A 23,203-nucleotide genomic window follows, 5' to 3' on the forward strand; every position below is an offset into this window, starting at 1 on the left:
GATGTTTATATGCTATTATTAAAATTGAGTACTAAATGATGGCTTTTTACGTATTGGTTACTTCTAATATTATAATTTTTGAGATACTGAGGTCATTTGGTATTCAAATTTTGTAAAAAAATTGCCCATAAGGCAACTAGTATAAAGGTAATCCCATTATTTAGCAGTAGTTTTGGACCGATAGCACAAGTTGATGATCGGACTTCCACCAGATTCCGCATCACTAGTTGTTCTTTCTTACAACAAAGTGACAAACTTTTCTGCGAGGCTAATCGTTTAGTGTGGCCTCTGCTAGTTTCTTAATCTTAAACAAAGGAATTGGTTACTTTTATAATAATTGCTTAGTCTTGTGGGTTAAGCTTAAACACAAATGGCTGGTTTCCACTTTATTTATAATTTTAATATGTGAAATATCTTAAAGTTGGTCTTGAAACTATAAAATATGGTTGTCACAACTCATCACAACAAGCTAGTAATACACTGGTTGATATGGACATTCCCAAATCAAATATATTTTATATTTTATTGAATATGATGGATCATTAGAGATATTAACAAAGGTCCCCCCTTAATCTAAATAATTAGCTTAAAATAATGACAAATGAAGCATCTCACTATGCATATTAAATATGATACGATTCTCTCTCGGTGTCTCAAAAGTCTCCCTAATCAAAGTTAAAGTAGTGAAAACCCTAATCAAAAGTTAAAAATAGTAAAACAAGAATCTTTACCACATGAGTATTGGTTACTTTTCCAAATATTCAATTTCACTTTACGTATTATTATTATATAGACGTTCAACACTCATATTGAATAACATGGTAGAAAGACGTGAAAATAGTTAGATTTCTTCTAACGGAGCATACGGTAGTGGGAATCCAAATCAAATCAAATCCACAAAGCCGCGTATCCTATCCAAATGGAGAACTTCACAGATCAATAATAATTCTACAGCTAACCGGGTAAATAATGCCAACCACACGAAGAAACTAAGCAAACACAAAACTGTTTTGGTGAAACATTGATATGATAAGTCAAATGTTTTAAAAGAGTTTTGCTAAATTAAAAGTCAGCTAAACCACCACAATGAAGTTCATAATCAAGAATCCATTTTCTTGAATCAGCGAAAGCGATATGTCCTAAAAGTATTATATGCAGACAACTCTGTGAGATATTATATAGGAAAACAAAGAGGCTTGGTCATCGCCCACCAAAATTTGCTCTCCATCCATCATCTAAAGTGATTATGTGGGCAAAAGAGTGAAGAGTGGCTACTGATTTTCGGTTTTGCAAACACGTTTCCATGAGATACGTATCCAAAGAAAACGCTTCCTAGCCAGTCAAGTCAATCTATGCTACTGTAAGCACTAGCTCCCAAGATGCAAATAGAGCTAGTTTGTGCGAATCCGATTCGATTGGTAATTAGTGATTGCTACAGTTACTTCAAAACAAAAAAGATTTGCACTATTTGTTTGTGTTTCTTCCTCTTTTTGAAAAAGGTAATCCATACACCATTCATTCATGCAAAATCAAATTTTGCAACTCTAATGTCTCACTCTAATTGTCTTTTTCCTTCCAGCAAAGATCACTGGACCATGCTCTAGTCATTGTAATTCACAAGTCCAAAAAACACAACCATGCACCAAGTTTCCTTGCACCTGTCTACGCCCTAACCTGCAATAAACAATGCATTGCCATGAACCACTGTTGGCACTTATGGTGGGAGTTATGAGTGGTTTGTTGTGTAGACTATTTGACATCCTACAAAGCAAGTCTCTAAACATATTGAATATGAACTAGATTAGTCTACATCCTAATCCATCAGATACTCCATTTGGATCATAACTAAACTTTGGAAATAAAATCATGTAGATAAACAAGTCTACACCACTCAATACTCCCAAATTCAGATGCCATAGAAAGTAATTAAAATAAGAGTGAATCTGTACCTAGAAAAGTATAATTGAGACACCCATCGCAATGCATCCAGCAGCAACCCAAGGGCTCAAGCGTTCACCTGTTTCCAAGTGGCCACAGAAGTCAGCAAACACATTCATGGAGTCATGGACTACTCTAACTGTCACTATTCTAGCAGCAACACAACATCATCGATTCATACCAAATAGATCAATTGAAAATTTCAAATATCCTACCTATTCTAGCGGCCTTCCAAAAAAATCCCCGAAACCTGCCAGGAGGAGACACAGAATCAGAACACAGCTCTTGAATTTTGACATATCATATAGAGAAACAGAACAACGGAGAGAGAAGTATTACACAAACATCACAATGGAAAAGTAAATAATACAGCGGAATCAAATAAGTAGAAGCAGAAAAGTACCCTTACCGAGAAGATTTAATGCAGGGTAAGCAAAAGAATGGATGGACATAAAGAAGAGTATTTCCAAGCAGAAATTGAAGTCTGAGTACCAAACATCTTGTATGCATGTGTGTATGTGTGGTTGCGCATCACAATGTAGATAAAAAAAGGGACCTTGACCCATAGCACCAAAATGACTTAAAAGTAGTCCACTTACACCATCAAGAGAATTTTGTTCCCACTAACCCCATTTAATAGCTAAATGACGATTTTGGCCTCCATAAAATTGAAAACTACATCCCACTCTATCTCCCTCGCCGTCTCCCTCTCGCCCTCTCTCTTTCTCTCTCCTCTATTTCTCTCTCTCTGCAGAACTGCTGCCTCAGCCGGCTTCCGGAAAATCTCGGTTAGTTGATCCTCGATCTGCTTTTCTTCCGCCTCGGCCCTCTTCTCTCATCATCAATCTCTCTCTCTCTCTTCTTCCTCGATCTGCCTTGGACGACGATTTGCATCTACGTCACCTCCAAATCTGCATCTAAGATTTTGCTCGAGAAGTTCATGGCGCGGCCTCAGTTCCTGACTTCCTCCCCAGATCGCGATCGTGCCGGCCTCCGCCCCACCGGAGACTTCACCAGCGTCTGAACCACGTCCTTGAGTCCAGCAGGTCTACCTGGAACGGTGAACACATGAACTGGGCGTAGGAATCACCGGCGTCTGAACCATGAACTGAGCGTTTCGATTCCAGCAGTAAGGTTCCGAATTGTTTCGGGTTCGGGCATCTTGCTTCTCTCTGTTTCAAAAGCGTAGGATTTTTTTTTTTTTTTTTTTTTGAGGAGGAAAACATACTCTGTTTCTTCTTCTGTTGTAATGGTTCTATTGTCCAAAAATAAATAAAAATGGAGCATGAAAAGGTTGCTGAGGGCTAAGAAATTTGAAGTTAATTGGTCATCTCTTTTGCTTTTGTGAAATTGTGGGCATACATACTCTGTTTCTTCTTTTTTTGGATAAAATGAGGGCAAAAGAATAGAAGGAAAGAAAAAAGAAAAAGAAAAAGACTATTGGAGGGCAATAGACGTTTGTTAAATGTCTATTGGGGGTCAATACACATCTATTGGGGGGCAATACACGTTTTAAATTGATGTAATCTCCTCTTTTTTTTCTTCAATCAAAGCTTTATTTGTCTAATTATAGGAAGATTAGTTCCCATTTTGATAATCGAAACGTCTATTGGGGGGCAATATACGTCTATTTGGGGGCAATAGACCCCTATTGTATTGGGAGGCAATATACGCCTATTGGAGGGCAATACATGGCTGATAGACGTCTATTGGGGGGCAATAGACGTCTATTTAGGGGCAATACATGGCTGATAGACGTCTATTGGAGGGCAATAGACGTCTATTAGGGGAAAGTTGGCCGGAATCCAGTGACCGGAATCCGGCGAAAGTTGGCCGGAATCCGGCGATCGGTGATCGGAATCCGGCGAAAGTTGGCCGGATTCCGGCGGCCGGTGACGGGCTCCGGCGAAGTCTCATATGGTTTCTCTCTCTCTCTCTAAGTAACAAAGGGGTGAGGGGTAAAATGGTATTAAAAAAAAATTAAAAACAAAAAAAAAATCTTAATGGGGTATTAGGGAAGAGTCCCTTAGAGTGTATTGGGTAAGAGAGAATTAAAAAAACTTAATGGGGTAAGTGGGAAAAAAATCCCTAGAAATGGGGTAAATGGACAAAAACCCATAAAAAAAAGCAAGGAAGAAGACATAATATACTGTCTATAACATAAGGTTTCAGAGAAAGGCCCAAGAGGGGCATAGCCAGTATTCAAAATCGCAACCTTGATTTCAAGCATTTGTTGCTTCAAAAGCGAAGCAAAGCAAATCTTAAACTCGGCAGTCGAGCAGAAATGCCGAATCAAACATTCAAATAGAATTTATCTAACCTCACCTAACACTGTGCATACACTCAAGAGTACAGATATCAAGTTCTTTTTTTCTTTTTCTTTTTTTCCTCTTTCGATCAATCATCAATGTGCTTCGACATTGTTATAGGATTTGCAAACAAACAGCATGCAGGAATTTACAAATTACAAGCTATGAATAATCGCAATCATCCACGGAAACTTCAAACTTCAAACCTCAAACATGATTCAGATATTCTGATCAAAGCAACAGAAACCAAAAATCAAGACTACCACAAGAACAAAGTAAACGTAATCAGAGACTAGACTAACCCAGTTTTCTGTTCCAGGAGGGCCGGGAACTGCATCTTCAAGAAGGTGCACGTGCAAATCACGAGCAGCACCACCGTCAAGAACGAATTGAAATTGAAAAGCGCCGACTGGGATACAACAACAAAAGTCCAAATCAAACCCTAACCATTTCGATCCCAGGCCAAAAAAACTCAACAAACGAAAAAAAGCGTCGATTCTTACCATGATTCAAAATCAGAGCCTTTCAATTCGTGTAGATCTACTACAAGAAAGATCGGGGGATCTGAGCAGAACGAGTCAAGGTTCAACGAGCTTTGCAGTTGCAGTTGCAGCAGCAGCAGAGATTGAAATGCCTTGGCTTTTAGACGCTCTGTCGTATTTCTATTATCCAAGTGTCCTATTATCCTCGAACGACTCGCCGTTTTAAGGAATAAAATTACAAAAAGACCCGAGATTTGTCGAAATTTCGAAACTGAGCACACCCCCGCCACAAGAACCAAAACGACGTCGCTGAGATTCTTCGTCTCTCTCACTCTCTCTGCGTAGCAGGCAGCAAGCAATGGCGGAAGTGAAGCGGTGGAGTGTGACCTACACTAAGCACATGAAGCAGAAGCGCAAGGTTTACCAGGACGGATTCTTAGAGCTCCACACCTCCACCAATAAGGTACATAATCCACAGTTTTCAAATTAAATTCGAATTTTGCTTCAATTTTTTTGTTCTTTCAAATTCGCAGATGTTGCTGTTCGACGACTGCGAGAAGCTCTTGGAGTGCAGGATCTTGAAGAAAGACGAAGCCGTTAGCTCCGGCGAAACACTCACATTCAATGCTTTTCTGGTTGATGTGAACGACGCTGAATCCGGTGACGGAGATCAGAAACCTGAATCTGGTTTCAGTTCTCGAGAAAACGACATGAAGTTCAGTGAGAAACGAGCGAAATCGTGTATGAACAGTTCAATTTCTATCGCTATTGTCAATTTTGCTCACTTCCATAGCATTGTGTAGTGTTTGCTTTCGAGGCTTTTAATCCCTTAGTTGCTGATCTCTACAGGGAATAAGCCACAGCCGTTTCAGACTCCGGCGCAAAATATAATCAGAGGTTAGTGTATAATCAGAGGTGTGTACAAGGAGGCGAGTTGCAGCCTACAATGCCTGTTGTTTTTATCTCATTTCATATGGCATTTACAAAGTGATTATGTAACTGGTTTAGGCTATTACACATTTGAGCTTCCTAGCCTTCAATGAGCCCATTTCTGATTTATTTAGGAAAGAAGCCACTGCAAAATTTGAGTCCATCGCAGAATATTATCAAAGGTTAGTGTTATAGTACAGTTAATACCTCTAGTTATAATCTCATTTTGATAGCAATTGCAAAGTAATTACTTATGCTCTTTTGCCAACTGGTTTAGGCTAATATGATTTGACAAATATAACTTGGTAATGGGATTTGGCAGACATAACTTCTTAATATGATCAGATTCTTTGTTGTATCACTTACTAGTTCTGCTACATGCACATCTATTACTTTTTTAATAGCCAGGTTTACATGTAACAATATTTTACATTTCAGAGTTCAAGAAGAGGGAACTACACAAGTATGGTGCAGCACTTAGTAGTCCAGAGACAGTGACAACTAGCACAACAGGTTAGCTTGTGAATTTGTGGCTCATTTTATATAAATAAGTTTCTTTAACTACGCATTATAGGAATTTGTAATTTCTAGACTGGCAGTGATTTATAAGTCTTATGCTTTACTGGGAGCTGTTGCTTTTTCATGTGTTTCATTAGTGTCATAGTATGTCTGTGGATTAACTGTTTTCCAATCTTCACCGGCTTTTAAAAGTTGTTTCTAACTGTTGACTCTTCACTATGTAGAATGGCAGGCTTTGTACACCACACAGCTAACTCAAAAGGCGAAGAAGTATCATGATGGTTTCTTGCAACTAGCAATTACTGGGTCTCATGGAAAGCAGGTTGACTTATCTTGCTATCCTTATATCATTCTCCATAAGTCCCATCTTTTTGTTTGTTAATCTCAATAAGTGACCATTCAATCTTATGTCTTCCATTATCAATTCTCTACTTTCTTTTTCTCTCTTATTTTTCCTCAACTGTGCAAGTGGAAATCCTTTGTCAAGTCATGTGTGTAATTGCAAATCAATCTAACCTAAGACGAATTGATTCTCAGGCTTTACCTTTTCTGTCTCTGTTCAGATAATTCTGTTGGATTCAAGCAGGAATCAGTTAGATAGCAGGTTCCTTAAGAAAGATGAAGTCATAGCATCCGGTGGATCAATAGCATTTGATGCTCATTTGGTTGATATTGGAGAGCAGGAAGGAGACCATAAACCTACGGACTTGCATCGTAAAGAAAATAAGCGGAATATTGTGGGAGAGGCAAGAATAAAGCAGGAACAGAGTAATGGTGTTATCACTGGTAAAGATGATGGAAAAGGTAAAAGAAAGATTTATATTTTTAAATAACTTTTGCATCTCACGACTTAAAGCATAAATTTATTCTTATTTTCTTTCCTTCTCCATTTATATTTTCGACTGTTTTTCCTTTTCTAATGTAGAATGGAAGGTCCTATACACTACACAAGTAACTCAAAAGGCCAAGAAGTACCATGATGGCTTCTTACAGATCACATCTAGTGGCTCCTTTGGAAGACAGGTATTATTATGAAACTTTAGATGATTTCACAATGTTATCATGTTTTTTTATCATCCCGTACGATAACATATGATTTGATTGAAGAAGTTGATTTTGTTTCCTATTGCTGGTTTTACTTTCTACCAAATTTGTTGCTTACAGTTCCATATTCGGTTCTGCTTAGGCGATGCTATTTGATGCAACTAGGAAACTCTTGGAAACCAGGTTCCTCAAAAAAGATGAAGTTATAAGCTCTGGTGAATCATTTGCATTTAATGCTCATTTGGTTGATGGCGGGGAACCTGAAGGGAATGAAGCTCAGGTTGATTTGAAGTCTCAAGGAAAAGATTGCCATGTGCAGAAATCAGGGATATTGCATAGAGAAGATGATTGCATTATAATCGATGATTTTGAACTAAAAGGTTAGTGTGAATCTGATATATGTTGTTTTTTATTTTTTTCATGTTGTTATTATGATTTCTCTATTTCTTATAATGGTTTATAGGTCTCCAACTTGCTTGTAATCCGTTGTTTGCCATCCATGACAGTGCATTGCTTACACGTTGCTGTATACTTGAATTCCATAAGTAAAGCTTTGAACCCAATGCTTTCAGAACTAAAATAAAAAGGCTATGGTTTGGATGTTCTTCATATTTTGACACTTTGAATAAGTTTTAGTTTGAAATTGGAAATTAATGAGTTAACAAGTCAATCATGTAGCTGAATAGATCAATTTTACATTATGTTGAGGAAGTTCGAAATTATAACCTCATAATAAATGCATAAAAAATACATCTTTTTTTGTGCTAGAATTATCCTAATAATTGCATTTGTAATCTCTACGATTCAGAGTGGGAAGCTCTATACACCACTCAGATCACTCAGAAGTCCAAGAAGTACCATGTTGGCATCCTCAGACTTGCCTCTTCTGGTTCTTTCCGTAAGAAGGTTGTTCACATTTATCTTGACGTTCCTGCCATAGGTGTTTCTTTCATATATATATATATATATATCAGTCATTTATATTGCATGTGTCACATGGTCCTCATCCCTGCCGTGGATTGAAATCACATAAGTTTCAGAGATGTGTCATTTTTGTCGAACTGATGAATTCCAAACCAACTTCTGATTGTCTGTATAATATATGACAGGTTACTTTACTTGGTGAAGATAAAACCATACTGAGTAATAAGTATGTTAGTTTGTCAGAAGATATAAAAACAGGATCTACTCTTGAGTTACCAAAATACTTGGTGGAGGTTGGTATTCCACGTGCAATTGCTGGAGGTAAGTTGCTGTTATGATATGCTAATTTAGATATTAATGGTTCAAATGGTTCTATAGACCTTAGTTTTGCCTTCTGCATTTGTTTTGGTTTGAAGGTGAAGGAACAACTCTCAACAAAGCTTGTATAAAGAAACCTTCAGACTCAAGGTTTAGCATCTCTAGTGTAGAGGAAACAAAATTAAGCAGAGGAGTCTCCAGAAACAACCCTTTATGTGATGGTGAGTCTCAGGTTACTCAGTGAGGAAATCAAATGCAATAACTTAATTGAAATTGAAGCATTTTGTCTTTCCCTCTTTATTCCTTTATCATTTTATTGCTGGTCTGCAGGTGAAGAAAACTCTCAGAACAAAGCTTGTTCGAAGAAAGCCTTAAACTCAAGTTTTAGCATCTCTAGTGTAGAGGAAACAAAACCAAGCAGGGGAGTCCCTACAAACAAGCTTCTACGTGATGGTGAGTCTCAGGTTACTTGGTGGACCATATGCAGCAAGCATAGTAATTACTGAATTTAAACAATTTACTTCTTCCTTTTTGTTCCCTTTACTATTTTCTTGTCTTTCTTTTCTTCTAATTTTTCACACCTGGGGTGGGGAATCCTGTTGTGTTTATGTGTGTATTCATATTGACATCTTTGTCTCTTTCCATCTGTGCAGCCCATCAGATTTTGTCCTTTCTCCAAAACCCTATGGCTCAGGAGAGTGTAGCTTCACGTCAAGCTAACAGCACTGAAAAACCAGTTTCCTCAACTAAGGGGTCTCAAGTTTCAGATGCTATAATGGTGGATATCTCTGAAGATGTTCGGCTAGCAGAATCACAATCATCAGAACCACATAACAGATCAGTTGAAAATAAAGAACCAGGCAATATTATGGAAATTGGAATTAAAGGCAAGTTTTATTAGAACTTCATAAATTTCATCACCATTTACTGTTTAAACTTCTGAAATTAGTTTCAGAAATTAGCTAGGAAGCTATAAGGCAATTCAATTTAAATTGGACTATGCAGCAATGTCCAGCGGTTGTGGCAGTCAATTAGCTGAGGGTATAGACATCAAAAACTCCCACCAGGTCTGGACTGTTATTCCCCTAGTATCTATGTATATCCGCTCCTGCTTATTCCCATTTAAATTTAGATCACTCTGCTTCTTTCAATAAATAGATATGCTTAACAGCGACCAAGTAAAAGGGGCAATGTTGAAAACCCTGCAGACAACACACATGCACAGCTCTGTTATTTATTCTTTATGCTGATATCACAGGTTGAAGTTTTCTTATAGAGATTTGTAGCTTTGATACAATGTATTGTAATTGCAACTTGTTTCAAGCAGCTTCATTCAGACCATGTTGAAGCCGACACTGCACGTCATAACAGAGAATGTGCTTCTGATGAATCAAGATCAAGTTCTTGTTTTTCTCATGATGCTGCTGACGACGAGAAGATTGTATCCCAGGAGCCTAGTTGTGCAAGGAACCAAGAAAACCCAAGTTTTGAACTAGAATTCCCTAGTTTTGATCTTGGATTTTAACCATTTGTATATTTACCTTGTGGATTGTGATAGCGTCTAGTGAATAGTAACACCATATTCATACAGTAGATTTTCTCCAACATTGTCGACTGTAAATATGAATGATACATCTCTAGATCCTTTGGTTCTGTTGATTCGAGAAATAGAAGTAGCTTAGATTATTTCATTCAGTCTTTACTTTGGTGAAAGCCAACGGCAAAACTGTTGATGAATAATGACCAAAGCCTTCAAAACATCACAACAGAACTAAAAACAAAGCGTGAAGCAACCATCGAAGGTAAATGATTTGAAACTTGCAGGCATGGATGACACAAGTACAAAAGAGAAAACTGAAAAGTAAACATAGGCTTATACTGCTGTGTTTTGTTGTTTTAATTCTTATCCAAATATTTGTACAATGCAGTATCATTTCTAGATTTGCCCATGCTCAGTAAGGCCTTATAGAATCGTTTATTTTTGCTTGAATCCACTTCAATGTCTTTAGTCCTGTCTCTTTCATTATAAAGGGATAACGAAGCTGATCTCCTAGTCTGAGGCTCCGATGGGTACTGAAAATATACAATGTCTCATCTTAAGTTCATTTGATATTGTAACCATATCTAATATTGCATTGGAAACAACATCTTGTTGAATGGTTTAGCTAGGAGCCTAAAACCAGAGTGAAGTATTAAAACTTGCTGCTAACAGCTTACCCGCAGTTTGGCACTAGAAGAAGAGTTCAGAGTGCTTGATCTCTTAACAAAGCCACACCTTGGAATTGGAAACCTAAGTGGTGAGACTGTTCGTTTCTCTGAATATATATATGAAAAAAAGTAAAACGAAAATTGCCTTGAGCGTAAATTATAATCGAAGAAACATGAACAAAGATTGACACAAACCATGTTTGGATCCGATTCTTGTGAACTGAAAAGCTCCAGGTGAAGATTCTGGAGAATGCATCAATGAATACTCTTCACTGCATCAGAAATATGTAGAAGAGGCTTGGTGAAGCTTAGATCAAAATACATAAGGTAACATAAAACTCGTTGTTCATAACATTTACCTGACAACTGTTGGAGAGGTCTCCCTTGTTGTTGCTTCAAGATATTCACATAAATTGATCATTATCTTTTCCCAAGTAACTTCCAATACATAGTATAACCAAACAAACTCATACCATACGGTAGCAAATTAAGATAAGGCCCTAGTCTCAAATTCTATAGCCATATACATTGATAATTGATAGGAAATTAGGAAAATATAAGGATATGAAATTCTTTGTGATGAAATAAATACCAGTATTAGTCCCAGACAAGTCCCCTTGAGCACTATGATATATCAATGCAGACTGGCCAACAGTATGAGTGGTTGCTCCACCTGAACACAAAATGTCACCCTTTACTTTTGTAAGTGTATATTCTCTTCTTTTTCTTTTTCTCTTTCAGTCAAGCTCAGGAATTCTTCAAAGGCAGAAATGCAAATGTGATTAAGAGCATGAGAGTATATTTGCCTGGCAAGATATATCGCTTATGGTGCTTAGGAAAGTTTATGGCAAAGGAATGTTGGAATAAGCCTCTTTGAGTGCTAAAGTCTCGGAATGTCCTCAGTCGCTAGGATTGTTCGAGAGAAACAAATGAGTAATCAGTATAAACTATAAAGGAGGTAAAATGTTCAAACTCTGCCATTCCAAAATGCTTAATTGACAACAGATTAAAAATGTAATATGCAGAAAATTTGAAGCTGAAGGGTTAAACTTAAAAGTACACAAGGTAATGAGGAACAGAACTGACCTGTTCAAGGCAAGAGAGCCTAAGCTCAGGTTCTGAAACTTCACTGACTTTTTCATCCAAAAATCCATCGACTTTGTATGCCACTGAACCCAAGTGGTCCACTGTATTGATAACTGCTTTGATGACATAATCTTTCAAGGTCTCCACCACACTACCATAATTAGTTTGAATAATCAAGAGCTTAGTATGATATGGAAAAGGCTACAAGGGATTAACCTCTCTCTGAATAAACTACATAATTAGAGGAAAAATCTCCAACTCACAATTGTTTCTGATCTTCTTTGCTGTAGGATATTTCGAAATATTCGGCTGCTGAATACAACTGTTTCCTCAGATTCTTCAATTCCTAAATTTCCAATTAAACATTTGTGATAGACTTGAAGTCTTGAACAATATTCCATAATGTTATGTAGTTACGAAAAAATTTCATATAGAATAATATGAACAGTGATTTTCATTTGCATAAGATAAAATGATAGGAGGAAAAACTCACATTCAGATTCTCTGAGAAGAGAACTGTCTGCTTCATGAAGAGTTCATCATTGTGTGAAGCTTCTTTCGGGGCAGAAGAAACCAAAGAGGAAGAAAGCATTTTCTGCATACCTACAGCATATTATAGAAAAAATAACTTCTGATATTACTTAGAAGCCATGCTAAATATCTGCAAAGCAAAATCCTGTAATAGAGAATTCAAATGATAGTTCCCAGAATTATACTAACCAAAACTATTTACTCAAAGTAAGACAAATATTTGGCTTCAATGAGTTGCTTGAGTCAGATAATCAGAGACCAACATATGAGTGATAAGACCACTACAATCTTATATAAAGAAAACAAAGAAGACATGTTAGATAAAACTTCAATTTCTGCAGATATCATTCTTAAAATGGCCTAAACATATCAAATGTGTAGGTCAATGGAAAACCATCAAAAAAGGTATAACATTTCAAAGTTTTCTATATTTTCTGCTCAAACAAATATAGAAAAGGGTTCAATACAGAACAGGCTACAAGAACACACCTGGGTTTTGAGGATTGCAATCCAAAACTGACCTCCCACTCAAACCCAATATGTTAAACATAAAGAAGCACCCAAGTGACTAAGACTAGCAAAAGAAATGGAATGTGTTTTGTTCATGCAAAAAAGTCATAAACCTCATTTATTTAGAGCAGTCTCAATCTATCATGTCACATATATTAGCAAGTGGAAGAAGAAAAAAGCCTAATAAGATCAACAAATCGAAGCCACTTGTCAAACACATGGTGATTTTAATTGGTTTCAAACTTGGGGACCCTCAAAATTGATAGGAGAAGATGAGTCTTCAATTTGATCTCAACTAAGATCAGCAGTTTTTGCCGACTTGGCTGCAGAAATTTATTTGGTGTAATTAGATCAATGCCTTTGTAGCTCATGAACATTTACTCCAGTGCTTCTCTATCTATAGTATGCAATTTACAAGCCAACTACTTCTGACCCTTTTGATTTATAAGTGTTTGCTATAGTGCAAAGTCTGCAATTATGGGATTTCAATCCATTGTTAAAGGCATAAGAAAATGCCAACAACATGTTCAATAATATGGCAGTTGGTAATTCCCCATCAAAGGGTTGGATTTATATGACATTAAAAATGCCACTGATGGACACATTTAATCGACCATCTATTATCGACTAGCTCTCTTTTTAGATACAGACTCGATGTAAGAAATTGATTCTGCTTTTTAGACAAAAAGGTAATTGGAATTGAAGAATCACGGGGGTAATAGAAAGTACTTGAAAGGTTCATCACTTCATTTCGCATCCCGGGTCACATCAAAAGAGGCACAACCGCACAACCATGCAAGATTTTCTAATCTTGTGGGTACCGACTACCGACCTTTTCACTTTCTATTATATAAGATTTTTTTGTCTAAAAAATAGTGATTTTCACCCAAAATGTGAACTATTATTTGGAAAAAAAATCATGTCCTTAATTTATCACAAAATCTTCTCATAGATAAATCATGATTTTTAAGCAATTTTAGATTTGATGGACCTTTAAAAAATTTATAATGCCTTTTTTTTTTTTTACCATTTTCCAAAGTAACAAAACCGAGAATTTTTCGGTGAAAAAACCGGTCGCAAACAATTTTTTTTTTTTTAAGAGAAAGTTCCGAGGTTGGTTTCTACGGAGTTAGAAAAGTATAAGATTTCTTTTGATGTGCTTAGCCTAGTTTACATGAATGTGGACAGACACTGTTATCCTTACTAGATAGAAGCGTCGTTAGCCTCGTTTACATAAATGTGGACAGACACTGTTATCCTTACTAGATAGAAGCGTCGTTAGCCTCGTTTACATAAATGTGGACAGACACTGTTATCCTTACTAGATAGAAGCGTCGTTAGCCTCGTTTACATAAATGTGGACAGACACTGTTATCCTTACTAAATATGGGCACCATTGGCCTCATTAGATGTGGGCATCATTGGCTTCACTCGCATGGGCGTAGACATAAGCATTGTTAAACATTTGCCTTGCCGAGTCAACCGTTAACCTCACTGGACGTTACTTACCATTAACCTCACTCGGACATGGGTATTTTCAAATTCCTGTCATTTATACTGTTCGACAGCAATTCCTGTCATCCATACTGTTCGTTAATAAATCGAGCGCACTAAGCAACTATCCAAATGCTGTTCATTCATTTTCCCATAGGTGCAGAGCCAACGAGCATAATAAGAACTTCTCCTTTTCCTTTTTTCCAGCAAAGGAGTTTCCAACAAAAACATTCCAAGTAATCAATAAGTACCAATAGTATGATTAATCCCGGCTGTAAATGCTGATTGCCACGAAAGTGGTCAAATTGAAATACAGTTTTGACACATTTTTAGGCTGCATCCTGCATACTACTACAATTGAAAAGAAAATTGAAGCGACAGTATCAGCACAGTCGATGGGTGCTCTGAATAACCACATGCAGCAGCTTTTTCCTTACACAATCCGCTCCAACTCTCTTGCATAACTGAGAGTTTGGTTGATAAGCTGCAGAGAAGGTATCTCCTTGCAAGGGGCGGTCTCCTTGGCCTTCTGGAAATAGACCCCGCCATTCTTTACTTCCCACTCAGGATGATCCTGTATTCAGGGAGAACAGTCTTAAAAAGGCAGTATCTTTCTATGCTGCAGTGATAATTAGAAGCATGCGTATGACATTACCTCGTTGATATAGGCCAAAAGTTCACGCTCAGAAGGGAACAGCAACATTTTTTGTGCATCCTTAATTGACAGATAATCATATGCCTTCTCACTGCAGCCAGCTATCTCGTCCCTACAAGTTACAAAACAGATCAACCAACAAAAATTTTCACAAGTAGATGGAAAAAATATGATATGAAGAACTAAGCTATGCATAGAAAAATGCTTTTTTTACATCATCCACAATAGAAACTGAAATGCATTGACGGAGACTTACAAACGGAAAAAAGAACAAAGACCAAGAGCCAACTGCTAATATTAATTACATTTTCTTGTCACGCAATATTACCACTATACCTGAAGGAAAATAATTACCTGACTGTTTTTGCCAGCAGATCCATGAAATAAACATAAGTTTCATGTGGCACTGTCTGTCGAGCATGCAACACCCGATTGTAAGCTCCCTCCATAAAGGATTGCTCCAACTCCACTGCATGCTTGATGCAAGGGTTCTCCAAAGCAGCGGAGGAGAGCAGTTCCAGTTCTGTGTGGAACTCAGCTATTCTATTCTGGACAAGGAGTCTCAACAGGTTGAGACCTAAGATTGGGTACTCTTGGGTGGATGGAGGAAGTCGGTTACTGTCCAAAAGAAATGTAAACTCCTTTAAAACCATGTAAACCAAAATATTAAATTTTAAAAGGACTGAGAAAGTGATAGACAATAAACAGCGTTCTAACTGCATACAGGGACAAAACCAACAATAGCTCTGCAGCAGAAAATGTGTTATCTTTACTTTAGAAATTACATCTAAAGCCATGTAGACACACACACTCATGTATTCTCAAAGACGGGTATATATAAATACTTTCGTGAGCGTGTTCACTGTGACAAATTTGGCCTCTGCTCAATGTCACAGTAGATGCCTATACTGTAGATGCCTCAGTTTTTGCAATAGAGTGAAACTATAAAGAAAGTTTAGGGTTGTGATAAGTTACCGAACATCTGTGTAGTAGTGCTTCAGCTGAAAGAAATCCCTCTCAAATGCATCCTGATCCTCAGTCTTCACACTAAGAAGAACAGCATGCTCATATATATCCCCTGAAAGTTCACAAACAATATAAGTGCAAGTGAATAGGCAGAATATCTGGAAACTAGTGCTTTTCTCTTACAATATATCAGGCAACATAATGAACTCTATATGAATACAAAATCAACAGCATTAGGTGAATTCAGTCAAGAACATTACTTGCTACTTCTAATTCCTTAGCCGCATTATGTGTATCTTGATACAGGGGCGGTAGGCTGCTGAATTCAGTCAGCATGACCTGCAAAACCAACAACCAAGTTAAGTTCTGCCCATACACAAACATCAGAAATCTAACGAGAAAGTAAATTCCTAATGCCTCCAGAAAGTGTCCATGAGATGCATTTTTTCACCTATCAGCTTAACAACCAGCTGAAGAACTACCTGGGCTCTTTTGGCACACTCACACAGATAAATAATCATACCGAGAATTGCACACTATTAGCAGTATTAGGTGTATCAAAAATCCTTGTTTTTTTTCTCTCAGATGTCAATACATTTATCTCTTTAGGTTTCACATTGGTGCTCTTGCCTCACATCTCTCTTCTACAGACTACAGTTAACCAGAAAACACGCATCCAAAACAAAGCTACAGAAAACTGCACAAAGCGATCACAAATCAAGTTAAAACAAATTGTAGCACAGATACACTGTAGCATATATATCCTACAGTCCTACTCCTTATTCACTATGTGCCGCAAGCCAAAAAGTAAAGAGCTTTGAAGCACTGCAAACTTAACTACAGACTCCAATTGACCCAAAAACCTAATCGAATAGCTGCAATTCACAAGATTGATCATCTAATTTAGCACTAAGCAGAGAAGAACACAGATACTAGCTATCAAAACATGTCCAGAACCAGCTTAGAATCCCAAATTGAGGAAACAAAGTTAGGGTTTTGAAAAATCGGAAGGTACCTTCAGATCCGATAAGAGGTTGGCAGCTGTATCGAAATCATTACGGACCAACGCCGCTTTGAAACGCCCGAAGTTCTGAGTCAGCTCGTTTAGCTTCGCATCCATTCTCGTCTTCTTCGACCTTCGCCTCTCTCTCTCTCTCTCTGGTTTTGCTTTCGCTTTTCCTTTTGCTTCTCTCAGACTTCTACCACTCTTTGCTTCTTTTCCAACAAGAAATATGGGGGTTCAGTGTGGAATTGGGCTGGGCTTAGTCTATACTTGGATTGGGCTTCGTTCTATCCATCACCCAGCTCAAATGAAATCATGCACCAAAACCAAAACGACTGTAGGGCTGTCAATGAGTTGAGTCGGTATTAAGCGTGTCATAGTAGGAAAACTCAAACTCAACCTATTTCATAATCGTATCAAAATTACAAAATCAAACCTAATCTATTTATTAAATGAGTGACATGCCTGAACCGTTTAATAAATAGGTCGTGTCGGGTTGAATTCGATGATTCATTTAAACCATAAAAAAGTGGTCACCACTTGACTCATTTAAGACATTTTTATTGAAAAAATGCATGAAATTTTGAAATAATGATACATAACTTCACCACTTAATCCATTTAGACACTAAACTCCTAAATATTTAAAAGATTACTTATTTCTAACGGGTATTGTATATAAATTTCATATAATCGGAATCGATCTTTTTAATAAACAGATTATACGAGGTAATTTTATGTTAGCGGCTTTACATACACATAACCCGTTTTTGGTGGATTGACATGAAAATGACTCGTTTTTTTATCATATGAGTTCAACCCATTTTTTTTTGTACGGATTTCGAGTCGTGTAGGAACTGACTATAAACGACTCACTGAATTGGGCTTGGTTCTATCTACCATCGAGCCCAATGAATATACGACGCGTCGTTGATAGTCCCTTTGTCCGGCCTCCCATAATAGTCATCCCCAGTTTCCTTATCAACTATCCACTGAGGAACACACTCTCTCTGCTTCGAACAATGGCAGCTTCCACTTCCTCCCTCATTTCCACCGCTTCGAATTTCCTGTTTCGCCCCAAAACTCTCTCCCAAATCCCATCCCTCTCCTTCCCTCACACAACTGCAAAGCCTCTCGTTCACCGGACCCGACCCGGCCGCAATTCGGGCCTGACCGTCAATGTCCAGTCGCTGGAGTTCTCCGGCTCGTTCTTCGAGGGCGGCGGGTTCCAGTCGGAGGACGACCCGAATTCTCCGTCCGGGCCGGGCCTAACCGCCGCGGAGGACAAGGAGGACCCGCCGTGCCCGCCGGGGCTCCGGCAGTACGAGACCATGGCGGTTCTCAGACCCGATATGTCTGAGGATGAAAGACTGGCTCTTACCCAGAAGTATGAGGAGGTAAGAGGCTTTTAAATTTGCTTACTTTTTGTGGGTTTCAATTCTGCTTTGGTTTGGTGGCTGCGAAAATTGTGAGGTCAAAAGTAAGAAATGTGTTGACTTAGGATCATAGACTTAGCTTGTGCTTGAAGGTGGTGCAATGGAGTTGGTTATTTTGCCAATAGTCGAAATGTGTAACAAGAACTGAAGGCTGTGATGGAAGGTATTTAGGATTTTGGGCATTTCAGTGATCTTTGAATTTTAAAAGCCTTACATTGTGGTCTGAACTAGGAAATGCTTTTCTTTATTGGAGTGAAGATGGTACCTTGCTGATGAACTTGACCCCCGCACGTCATAACAACTTTTGGGTCTGTTTTCTATGGAGAAGCAATCTTCACATTCCATAATGTGTTTAGTTTTTGGAAGTGCGATGATATTTCTGCTGAAACACTTGATTCCATTTCAAATCTTTGCATAGAGTGGGTTGTAGTAGAGTGAAGATGATTGATGCGCAATTAACTACAATACTTATGTGAAACACAAGCTCTGCCCCTTATGTTCTTTGTTATATTTAATGCTATCATCTTGAGAAGCTGGGAATTTATCGGACAAAAGACCTTCCTTAGAGCAAATGCTTGGAAAAGCGCAGTAGGATCATATCATTCCCATGGATCACCCAAATAATCCTCTGATGTCAAGAAATGCCGTTGTTTACTCCCTGAATCTAAGTTTCATTGTCTTACCCCTCCATGCATGCTTTCTATAAGCCATTGTTTAGCTATGAATATCTTTAGATTTTTCATTTCTCTTATCTGGACTTAATTGAGTTTCATACTGGCTAGAACTTTAGACATAATTATCCACCTCTTATAAACAAGTAAGAACTTATCTGAATATAATTGAGGTTTTATATTATTAAGATAACAAACTGCTCAGAAATCAGTTGAGGTTTGGCTCATGGTTATTTCATTAGAGCATGCTATTATCAACCTTGCAACTTATCTGAAATGAATAGAATAATGGTGTCTGTGGCAAATCATCAGATTAACTTATGCAACCCGTAGTTCCTATGAAGTTATAAAACTCAGAAGTTTAGTTGTTGCAAGTTTGACTGTTCATGTTTTGCAGTTGCTTATAGCTGGAGGTGGCATGTATGTGGAAGTCTTCAACAGAGGAGTGATTCCACTAGCCTATAGCATCCAGAAGAAAAACAAAGCTGGAGAATCCAACACTTACCTGGATGGCATCTACCTACTCTTTACGTACTTCACAAAACCTGAGTCTCTCGAGTTTCTTGAACAGAATTTGAAAGCTGATGACAATGTCATCCGATCTATGAGTTTCAAAATAAGGAAGAGGAAGTACTAGTGTAGGTTAAGGCTTTTGTCTATCTCTGAGAGGAAGAACAGGAAAGAAAAAAAAAATGCATGTACAATGTAATCCCATATGCGTTGAATCTTCCATTTTTCCCTTGTTATTAAAATTCAGTTCATTCAGTTTTATGTTATAACATAGTTGATTAATGATCAAAGGAAATGTATGCAGTTGACAAAATTATATTTAGAATTCGAATGGCAGTGACTCCTGATGGTATTCCTAGAGGGCTGAATCCCATCTTATTTGTTGGTACACTCTGGATTTCGAAGTTGAATCAGATGATGAAATAATGCATGAAAGCAACTGGAACTTTACTTTCAATAGAATATGTGTATTTGATCTATCGCAGGTTCATGTCATTGTTCACCATGTCTTTTAACACACCAGATTGCACGATCTCTAAGGAGGGAGTTGGCTTTTTACCAGAAAATACCAGATTCATATTCAATTGCCTTATATTATGGTTTTTTCATCTTTAGGACCATTGATTCATATAGCTATCCTTCTTGGCTAGCACTAAGTGAAATTTACTTGCTTTTAATCATGGAAGCTTATCATGCATGACATAGGGCACAAGCCGCCGGCTAATAGAGACTGGAGTTGGTCATTCCTTTCATTAAAAAATCGAGATTTCATGACTGCTAAAGGATTACTGAGATTTAAAGTGAAAGCACTTTACTCAGTAAAAACAAATGTGTGAATTAGGACACGTGGCTTTTCTATAATAGCTGGAGAATCTTATTGTCATGTAATATGGGATCAGATCTCCAACTCGCTTTCTGGGATGGGATAGAGCTTTCTTCATGATCCACTACTAGCAGTAAGATCTCCTCGATTCCATCAAGGGACGCCCCAAAATCAAATTGTATCCTGGAAATGCTTAACATAGAGGACAAGTTGCATCAAGGAAGAAGAACATATATAAAAGAAGTGGAAAATACAATAAAAAAATATAGAGGCACAAAGATTCTTCCTTCCTTTTTACCTTCTGGTCATGCTTGCTTGAGTGGAAGATTAAAGAATAAGTATTCTTCATATTTCAAATTTTCATTCATCTAAAAGAAGAATTACTCCTTAGCAAGAATCTAGTGTACTTGCTTTTCCAAAAAAAAAAAAAATCTAGTACTTGATATTGCAACTGATAGACATCTATAAAACAGGAAAAAACGACACGTGTGTGTATCAATCAAATTAACACTGAAGTTATATTTGGACAAATTTTTTTTTCCAATATAGTTGGTTTTTTTTTAATAAAAGAATTACTTCATATAATAGATACAATCATATTGTAACACATCCAGATAACAATGTTAGAGTGTTATCAAACGATAAGAAATTTGTGCTAGCCTCAAGCCAAAGTGGCCATTACATACCCTTTCGCTGTCATCTCTAGACAGAACAAGAAGATGTGGTAGTACCCACAGTGGTACATAGAGATAGGTCCACTCATCGAACATCCAATGACAAAATAGCTTGAATCCTCCTTCAGTACTACTCCAGAAGATTCTCTAGTACCACAGATGCCAAACAGTAGTGTATTTTGTCGAATCAAACCTCCGGGATTCCAAATACGAAACCTAAAGAATTAGAGTCCATCAATTGGGACTGCGAAACAGCCCAAGTCCAAAAGGTACCCAAAACTGATTTGGGTACCCAAAACTGATTTGGGTACCCAAAACTGATTTGGGCACCCAAAGTCCACTGGCTTTCGGCACCCAAACAAATTTGGGCCTCCAAAGCTTTCTGAGCACCCCCTCTGCAATCTCCCCGTGCATCACCGCAACACCATCGTGGGCAGGGTAGTTCTGCCATGACTGACTCACACTCACCATCATCATGCGATTGCAACAGCCACTGAACCGCTTCAAAACCGGCACTGATATAGTTAGTTAACTTGTGTTATATTAACTTATATTCAACAAGCAATAATTTTTTTTTTTCAGCCCGATACTATTTGGTCTAGTGCTTATTTTATAAGCAAAATGTCTTGAGTTTGACTCACAGACTAGTTTATTATATTTTCTCAGCTGTAATATTATAGGTTGTTTATTGACGTTTATATTAAAATATATATATGTTCAAGTAAATTCAGAATATGTGTCTGGCCCAAACTCTAGGTTACTTGACCTAGTTGTAATAGGGTTTAGAATTAGAGATATTCTCGAAAATATTTATAGATATCCGATTAATTGTATGATTATCTTTCCTTGTACAACTCTGATTTTATGTCTTGTAATCCTCTATATAAAGAGGCCCCTATTATCAATGAAATGATGACTCAATTCTCTCCCAATTTTGGTTTTCCTTAAACACGTTATCAGCACGAAGCTCTAACCCTAAAACCCTAAATTCGTAGCCTTCAAACCCTAGCCACCACCGCAACATATATTGAAGCCCTCAATCCCAGGATTCCAGAACCGGCCGGAAAACCACCGAACCGGCCACCGGAAGTATCAAACCAGCCCTCCAAAAAGAAAAAAAGGGATTCCTGCACCGGTTCACCACCTTCCGGACCTCCGATTGCTACTAAACTCTGCTACCAGCAGCGTCTCGATCCCAGGATCCAGGAACCGGAAACAGAACTCTAAAAACCGGTCTAAAAGTTACTGAACCGACTTGTAGAAAAACCGGCAGAATAAAGAAAAAAAAAAAAAAAGGAAAAGAAGGCAGCCCAAAAGCCCAAGCCCAGAGGCCCACAGACGCAGGCCACTGGCACGTCAGCATTCGGACCCACTGCCACGTCAGCTCTGGACCTCACTGCCACGTCAGCACCGGTCAATGCTGGTCACCATCAGTCGATCGTTTCCGGTCAACTTTCCAGGCACTTTTTCCGGTCAAATTTCCGGTGACCTATTTCGAGGTATTTTTTACTAAAAATTTCCGTTTTTGAAGTTTTTATTTCTTTTCTCTTCTTTTTCTCGGGGACTTGCAAACTCCCTTCTTCTACCCCCCTTTCTTCATCATAAGGGAGACCTAATTTAGCCGAACTCTGGGGGTTCGTGCTCACTCCAAGCTTGGAGCTTGTTGAGATCTCCAAACTTAGAGTTTGTAGAGAATTTATGATCGACCACTTACGTCATTGTTTCGATCTAATCCAATACCTCTTGGAATTGAATTTCTTGGAAGCGATTACGCTCAGAAATTTCTAATTTCTTGGAAGCGATTATGCTCAGGAATTTTATATGTTTTCGTGGTAGCTTTTTCGCTCCGAAACTAACCATTTTTCTTGTTCTCTTTCAGGATGAGTAACCTGAACAAATTGGACTTTGCTCCATTGGGAACAACTGGCTCTGGATATCACAGGTGGGTTCGTGATTTTCGCCAGAATCTCAAGGTCGATGGAATCCTAGATATAATTCTCGAGTCTAGCCAGGACGTACTAAGTGTTGAGCAAGCTCAAGATTTGGAAGCAAATAGAGCAGCCTTAGAGGCAAATAAGGCGAAAGCCATCATCCTAATGACTCGTCATATGGATGATTCGCTCCAGTACGAGTGTATGAATGAAGAAGACCCCAGAAGGCTGTGGGTCTCACT

General features: G+C 38.0%; 5 protein-coding genes across 7 annotated transcripts; 2 read left to right on the plus strand and 3 right to left on the minus strand.

The window, feature by feature from the left end:
- Window positions 1-1,395: 1,395 nt before the first annotated feature.
- On the minus strand, window positions 1,396-4,904 carry LOC133743384 (uncharacterized). The gene is made up of 5 exons (XM_062171307.1): window positions 4,751-4,904; window positions 4,550-4,656; window positions 2,154-2,188; window positions 1,950-2,017; window positions 1,396-1,674 (listed from the first exon to the last, which is right to left on the minus strand). Exons 1-4 carry the CDS (start codon window positions 4,751-4,753, stop codon window positions 1,950-1,952), a joined length of 213 nt encoding a protein of 70 aa, XP_062027291.1. The 5' UTR covers window positions 4,754-4,904; the 3' UTR covers window positions 1,396-1,674.
- A 78-nt stretch (window positions 4,905-4,982) lies between these two features.
- Window positions 4,983-10,157, plus strand: LOC133743382 (uncharacterized). Of its 2 annotated transcripts, XM_062171302.1 has the most exons (16): window positions 4,983-5,192; window positions 5,263-5,470; window positions 5,579-5,626; window positions 5,794-5,841; window positions 6,098-6,172; window positions 6,403-6,500; window positions 6,742-6,982; window positions 7,104-7,201; window positions 7,365-7,602; window positions 8,031-8,128; window positions 8,332-8,467; window positions 8,563-8,685; window positions 8,795-8,917; window positions 9,118-9,351; window positions 9,470-9,531; window positions 9,792-10,157. In XM_062171302.1, the coding sequence occupies exons 1-16, from the start codon at window positions 5,088-5,090 to the stop codon at window positions 9,987-9,989; spliced, it is 2,133 nt and encodes a 710-aa protein (XP_062027286.1). In that variant the 5' UTR covers window positions 4,983-5,087; the 3' UTR covers window positions 9,990-10,157. The 2 variants fall into 2 exon arrangements, with proteins under 2 accessions (XP_062027286.1, XP_062027288.1); XM_062171304.1 differs by lacking the exon at window positions 5,794-5,841.
- Window positions 10,158-10,249: 92 nt separating this feature from the next.
- Window positions 10,250-13,234, minus strand: LOC133743383 (protein ABIL2-like). 2 transcript variants are annotated; one of them, XM_062171306.1, is made up of 11 exons: window positions 12,779-13,234; window positions 12,479-12,577; window positions 12,252-12,361; window positions 12,022-12,104; window positions 11,759-11,909; window positions 11,479-11,578; window positions 11,265-11,345; window positions 11,032-11,065; window positions 10,868-10,944; window positions 10,682-10,779; window positions 10,250-10,537 (listed from the first exon to the last, which is right to left on the minus strand). In XM_062171306.1, the coding sequence occupies exons 3-11, from the start codon at window positions 12,357-12,359 to the stop codon at window positions 10,361-10,363; spliced, it is 909 nt and encodes a 302-aa protein (XP_062027290.1). In that variant the 5' UTR covers window positions 12,360-12,361; window positions 12,479-12,577; window positions 12,779-13,234; the 3' UTR covers window positions 10,250-10,360. The 2 variants fall into 2 exon arrangements, with proteins under 2 accessions (XP_062027290.1, XP_062027289.1); XM_062171305.1 differs by lacking the exon at window positions 12,479-12,577.
- Window positions 13,235-14,462: 1,228 nt separating this feature from the next.
- Window positions 14,463-17,124, minus strand: LOC133743520 (26S proteasome non-ATPase regulatory subunit 8 homolog A). The gene is made up of 6 exons (XM_062171491.1): window positions 16,930-17,124; window positions 16,175-16,253; window positions 15,924-16,026; window positions 15,303-15,566; window positions 14,949-15,060; window positions 14,463-14,867 (listed from the first exon to the last, which is right to left on the minus strand). Exons 1-6 carry the CDS (start codon window positions 17,032-17,034, stop codon window positions 14,727-14,729), a joined length of 804 nt encoding a protein of 267 aa, XP_062027475.1. The 5' UTR covers window positions 17,035-17,124; the 3' UTR covers window positions 14,463-14,726.
- Window positions 17,125-17,889: 765 nt separating this feature from the next.
- Window positions 17,890-19,788, plus strand: LOC133743779 (small ribosomal subunit protein bS6c). Its single transcript, XM_062171810.1, has 2 exons — window positions 17,890-18,313; window positions 19,421-19,788. The coding sequence occupies exons 1-2, from the start codon at window positions 17,939-17,941 to the stop codon at window positions 19,658-19,660; spliced, it is 615 nt and encodes a 204-aa protein (XP_062027794.1). The 5' UTR covers window positions 17,890-17,938; the 3' UTR covers window positions 19,661-19,788.
- Window positions 19,789-23,203: the final 3,415 nt, after the last annotated feature.

Source organism: Rosa rugosa, chromosome 4 (assembly GCF_958449725.1).
Source record: "Rosa rugosa chromosome 4, drRosRugo1.1, whole genome shotgun sequence".
Taxonomy (NCBI): Eukaryota; Viridiplantae; Streptophyta; class Magnoliopsida; order Rosales; family Rosaceae; genus Rosa; species Rosa rugosa.

What these genes read in the sequence shown, in the direction of transcription:
- LOC133743382 (XM_062171302.1), top strand. Translation starts at nt 5,088, where the DNA reads ATGGCGGAAGTGAAGCGGTGGAGTGTGACCTACACTAAGCACATGAAG. An exon ending in GTGGCTCCTTTGGAAGACAG is followed by an intron (nt 7,202 to 7,364) that starts GTATTATTATGA and finishes GGTTCTGCTTAG; the next exon opens with GCGATGCTATTTGATGCAAC. An exon ending in TATGGAAATTGGAATTAAAG is followed by an intron (nt 9,352 to 9,469) that starts GCAAGTTTTATT and finishes TGGACTATGCAG; the next exon opens with CAATGTCCAGCGGTTGTGGC.
- LOC133743383 (XM_062171305.1), bottom strand. Translation starts at nt 12,839, where the DNA reads ATGTTTAACATATTGGGTTTGAGTGGGAGGTCAGTTTTGGATTGCAAT. An exon ending in CTTGTCTGGGACTAATACTG is followed by an intron (nt 11,066 to 11,264) that starts GTATTTATTTCA and finishes AATATCTTGAAG; the next exon opens with CAACAACAAGGGAGACCTCT. An exon ending in ACCTCTCCAACAGTTGTCAG is followed by an intron (nt 10,945 to 11,031) that starts GTAAATGTTATG and finishes TTTCTGATGCAG; the next exon opens with TGAAGAGTATTCATTGATGC.
- LOC133743779 (XM_062171810.1), top strand. Translation starts at nt 17,939, where the DNA reads ATGGCAGCTTCCACTTCCTCCCTCATTTCCACCGCTTCGAATTTCCTG. An exon ending in TTACCCAGAAGTATGAGGAG is followed by an intron (nt 18,314 to 19,420) that starts GTAAGAGGCTTT and finishes CATGTTTTGCAG; the next exon opens with TTGCTTATAGCTGGAGGTGG.
- LOC133743520 (XM_062171491.1), bottom strand. Translation starts at nt 17,034, where the DNA reads ATGGATGCGAAGCTAAACGAGCTGACTCAGAACTTCGGGCGTTTCAAA. An exon ending in TAAGGAATTAGAAGTAGCAA is followed by an intron (nt 16,027 to 16,174) that starts GTAATGTTCTTG and finishes GTGAACTTTCAG; the next exon opens with GGGATATATATGAGCATGCT. An exon ending in CTGCTGGCAAAAACAGTCAG is followed by an intron (nt 15,061 to 15,302) that starts GTAATTATTTTC and finishes TGTAACTTGTAG; the next exon opens with GGACGAGATAGCTGGCTGCA.
- LOC133743384 (XM_062171307.1), bottom strand. An exon ending in CTCCTGGAACAGAAAACTGG is followed by an intron (nt 2,189 to 4,549) that starts GTTAGTCTAGTC and finishes TCCTCCTGGCAG; the next exon opens with GTTTCGGGGATTTTTTTGGA. An exon ending in TTGGAAGGCCGCTAGAATAG is followed by an intron (nt 2,018 to 2,153) that starts GTAGGATATTTG and finishes ACTTGGAAACAG; the next exon opens with GTGAACGCTTGAGCCCTTGG.